Source organism: Nipponia nippon, unplaced genomic scaffold, assembly GCF_047370975.1.
Source record: "Nipponia nippon isolate SJK-2023a ecotype South Korea unplaced genomic scaffold, ASM4737097v1 scaffold_7, whole genome shotgun sequence".
Classification (NCBI taxonomy): Eukaryota; Metazoa; Chordata; class Aves; order Pelecaniformes; family Threskiornithidae; genus Nipponia; species Nipponia nippon.
In genome coordinates this window covers 15151814-15156210 of record NW_028262391.1, presented here as the reverse complement: position 1 = coordinate 15156210, position 4397 = coordinate 15151814, and the positions used below count along the sequence as shown (strand labels likewise).

General features: G+C 66.3%; 1 protein-coding gene across 1 annotated transcript; it reads right to left on the bottom strand.

Moving 5' to 3' along the window:
• Positions 1–278: 278 nt before the first annotated feature.
• Positions 279–2376, bottom strand: FAM43A (family with sequence similarity 43 member A). Its single transcript, XM_009468525.2, has one exon. The coding sequence runs from the start codon at positions 2145–2147 to the stop codon at positions 1059–1061; it is 1089 nt and encodes a 362-aa protein (XP_009466800.2). The 5' UTR covers positions 2148–2376; the 3' UTR covers positions 279–1058.
• Positions 2377–4397: the final 2021 nt, after the last annotated feature.

Here is a 4397-nt window from a genome sequence, read left to right as displayed (position 1 = left end):
CGGAGAGCCCCGGCGCGAGGCTTCTCGCACCTTCCTGCCCCTGTTGTTAGAGGCTGCGGAGAGAAAAATCTCAACCTTGTGTCAGAGACCTTAAGGGCCCGGTGTGTTTCCCTGCAGTGTAAGATTTCCAGCTGGCTTGGGAATCCCGCTCGGTGCTTGCGAGGGCCTTTCCGTGCAGTGCCCTGCTGCAGCTATACCGCATCCCAAGTGATCTCTCCCCCCCCCCCAATCTCCTTACAGGAATGCACACACATAGAGGCCAAATCCCCACAGCAAGCCCAGTTTCTTTTAAATTACTGTCATCTTTATTTTCTTCACATATGTGCAAACAGAGGAGATCGCAATGGTGGTGTTCTTAAAAATAACAAAATGTATTTGCATACATTTCCCTATGTACAGGTGAACAGCCACAAGTAGAGTCGTCTTTTGCACAGCAAAAGATCTAGAGCATTGAGACCGGGGATAGGACCGGGGCCCAAAAAAAGGGTCTAAGTTAAAAATAATAATAAAACCAAAAATTCACAACAGTGCAAACCTCTCGACACGACAGCACGATGGAGTGACTTTAATGGAGCAAACGGCGGGGGGGCCCTCTCGGATGTGAGATTTCTGACTGTAAACAAGGCGCAACACCTCCCTCCCGCCGCCCTCCCCGGGGAAAGCTATTCCAGGAATTTGGCAGATCTTCAAGGGCTGAGCCGGAGGTAAACAGCCCGCGGCCGCCTCCCCTCCCCGGGCCGCGGCGGGCTGGGGCCCGGCTCCGGAGGCCACCGGCACCGGGAGGGGCGGCCGCCGCTCCCCGGGATGCTGCGGGACGCGGTGGCGCCGCAGGGAACCGGGGCGGGGAGGGGCGGAGGGGTCCCGGTGCGCTCCCGGGGGGACCGTGCACGCCCGGAGGGACCCGGCGCGCCCCGGCGGGGCCCCGCGCTCCCGGAGGGGACCCAGTGCGCCGCGAAGGGACCGTGCGCTCCCGGAGGGGACCCGGCGCGCCCCGGCGGGGCCCCGGGGAGGCCGAGGACGCCCGGAAGGGACGGTGCACGCCCGGCGCGGCCGAGCGCTCAGCCGGTCTCGGGGTCGCCGGGGGGCGGCTGCTCGGCGCCGTTGCAGGGCGGGGCGGCGCCGTCCGGGCCGTTGCTCTCCAGGGAGGACTCGCTGCCCGTGCTCTCGCCGGAGAGCAGCCGGCGGACGCGGAGGTCGGCGCGCAGCGCGCGCAGGTCGTTGCCCAGGCTGAGCTCGCCCAGGTCGCGGAGGAGCTGGCCCAGCTCCGGGCCCTCGCCGCGGCCGGCGCCAGGGCGCAGCAGCTCGCCCCCGGGCTCGCCCAGCGCCTCCAGGATGTCCTCGCAGTCGCAGTGCATGGCCCGCTCCTCCTGCTCCTCGCCCAGCAGGTCCTCCGTGATGGAGCCCAGCTTGGGCGCGCTGCGGCTCCGCTCCACCGGCGGCTTGTAGCAGCACTGCCCGTTGAGCAGCTTGCGCAGCGGCACCAGCGGGATGCTCTGCTCGCCCACCAGCTGCTGCTGCTGGTGCCGCGCGTCGTCCCGCTTCTTCAGGCGGCGGAACTCGGCCAGCGCCGTGGCCGAGGTCTGGTAGAGCAGCAGGGCCATGGCCTTCGCCTTCTCGGGCTTGGAGACCAGCACGGCATGGCAGCGCAGCATCACCGCCTTGTGCTTCAGCTCGTGGCGGTAGATCCAGGCGAAGACGCGCGGCAGGCGCGGGTCGGCCACGCAGTAGGTGACCCGGTGCAGCAGGTAGAGGTGGCCGGGCCGGCGCAGCCCCTTGTCCTCGGCGTGGGCCATGCGGATGCCCTGCGCGCTGATGGTCAGCTTCATCTTGGTGCCCTGCCGGCCCGCCTCGCTCTTGCTCCAGATCTTGCAGACGGCCAGGTCGGTGCAGCCCTCGCCCTTGGACTGGATGGTGGTAGCGTTGCCCAGGTAGAGCACGGTGTACGTGGGGTCCTCGCTGGTGACGCGGAATTTCCGCCGCTTGGAGCGGAACATGCTGCCCACGCGGTGCAGGGCGCTCTCGGGGCAGGCGCGGGCCAGCGAGGTGAGGGCCGAGTAGTGGACGCTCACCGCGTACCCCTTGGGCTTGCTCTGCCGCCGCGCCTCGCCCGCCACCAGCTCCACCTTGCTCCGCTTCCAGGGCAGCATCGCCCCGCGGAGCCGCGGCTAGGCGCCGCGCCGACGGCTCCGGGCGCGGGGGGGCATGCCACGGCGGCGGCGGCGGCTGGGCTGCCCGCCCGCCTCACATCCTTGCGGGCGGCCCGCCGCCGCGGCCCTAGATATAGGCGGGCGCCGGCGCTCCGCGGGCGCGGAGAGGGGAGGCCCCGCGCACCGAGGGCGGAGCGCCCGCTGCCCGCGGCCCGCCGAGCCGGCGGCGCGCTGCTCGCCGCCCGCCCGCCCGCCGCCGCCGCTCTGCGCCGCCCGCCGCCGCGTCCCGGCCCCGGCCCCGGCCCCGGCCCCGGCCCCGCCGCGCCGCGCCGCGGGGCGGGCAGGGGCGGGCGCGGGGCGGTGCCAGCCCGCCCGGGCCCCCCCCCTTTCCCCGCTCGCCCCCGCCCGCCGAGCGGCCCCCGGCGGGGGGCACCGGCCGCGGCCGCCCCGGGCGGGGAGCGGGGTCCCGCGGGGCCCCGGCCGGCGATCAGCCCCCCTCCCCGGGGCGTCCCGCCCCGCCGGCCGCCCGGCTCCGTCCCACGACGCGGCCCGCCCCGGGTGCTCACGCGAGAGGCGTCCCCAGGACCACGCGTGGAGGGTGGGCGGCACGGCGCTCTGCCGCAGCCCCCGGCAGCGGGGCGGGCAGGATGGAGACGGCAGCCGGGGGGGGAGCCGGGGGCTCAAAACCTCCCAAATGGATAAAAATCCCAAGGCCGCTGCCGGGCCCCGCGCTCCCGGAGTCCCCACGCCCGGGAGAACCCAAAGCCCAGCAGCCTTCCCGGCCAGGGCGTGCCGTGCAGGAGTCCCGCTCTTGCAACATCATCTTCCCTTTGATTTGGTTAGTCCGGCTCTGAGAGCCGAAGAGCCTGCAGCAAATGAAAGCTATTATGTATGAGTAACGCTTTGCTCTTTATTTACAGGCAGCAGCCGAAAAACAAGAAGCTGTCATGTAATTTCTTGCTGGGGCTGCTCAAGTACAGTCACAGACATAATGAGAGCTTTGGAAAGTTGGTCTCTGTGTCGTTGCTATAGCTTCTCCTGTCATGTATCACATCCTCCGCCAGAAAGAATAGAAATTCCACGGTTGCGGAGAACAGCACTTCGGCAGGGTTTGAATAAACGCTCGACGAAAGGGGACTGGTACGTACTTGTGCAGTAAAATATGTAAATGCCTGTTTAAATTATTTGACAAATCATTTCTAGAGTTTGGATCAATTAAAGGAAACCCGTGTAGCGTTATTGTTATTATCATTATTATGATTATTACATTATGCCATCTAGCAGATTACTTGGGAACTGCAAGTAACCACAGTGACCAGCGTCAAATTATTAAAAGCACTTATTTGCCCATTTGCTTACATTTCAAAAACAGCCCCTCACTGGAGGGCAGCGTCATCGACGCCGTCTCCTGAGGCTTCTCAGCCGCAGCTGGTACCGGGGGACGCCTGGCTGCACCTATGGTTTCCAGAGGCTGGTGGCGGGCGTGGAGCTGTGCCGCGCTGCGTTTCCTGTCTCCGGCGGCTGTAGTGCAGCACTTTTGCAGCGTTAGGAAGGCTGTTGCTGGCCCTGAGACATGAATGTGTTAATGCTCCCATTTTCCTGTGGGAAAACTGCAAGCAGAGAGCTGGACGGGCTGGGCACGGGCCGGGCACGTGCCGGTCAGTGCCCATGAGCCCTCACATGGCTGGGGCAAGCTGGCTGGAGCCCTTGGCGTAAAGCCCATTGCCCATGGAGATGCCCATCTGGGCTCGATGCCATGCCGAACCGAGCCCTCTGCCTCTTGGGCAAAGTCCCGCTGGGACTCGGCGGGAGGGCAGGCAAGGGGCTGAGCTCTGCCGCGGCCGGCAGTGCCCAGCAGCACCCTGCCCCAGCTGGGGGGTCCCTGCTTTCGGCCCTGGCTGGCCTGAGGCAGGCTGGGTGCTGGGCACCCATTGGGAGCCCCCGCAGCACTGTCAGTGTGGTGGGCAGGAGGGGCTGTGTGCTGTGCTGCAGCCCGTTGCAGACGGCTCCTGCCAGCCTGCAGGGCCATCCCGCTGCATAGCCGGGAGAGAAAGACTGGTTTGTACGGCTAATTCATTTCATCTCCAGTGTGCTTTTCCTTTGTCTTCTTTGTCTTGCAAGGTGAAAACAGAAGACGCTGCTGTGCACATAAACTAAATCCAGTGGCTTAGGGTGACATGTGACACCCACACGCGTTGTGGCACTCCCACGGTGCCCACAGAGCTGCCTTCTCCCCTCGAGGTGTCCTGC

Coding starts and splice junctions, on each gene's coding strand:
- FAM43A (XM_009468525.2), bottom strand. CDS start 2,147: ATGCTGCCCTGGAAGCGGAGCAAGGTGGAGCTGGTGGCGGGCGAGGCG.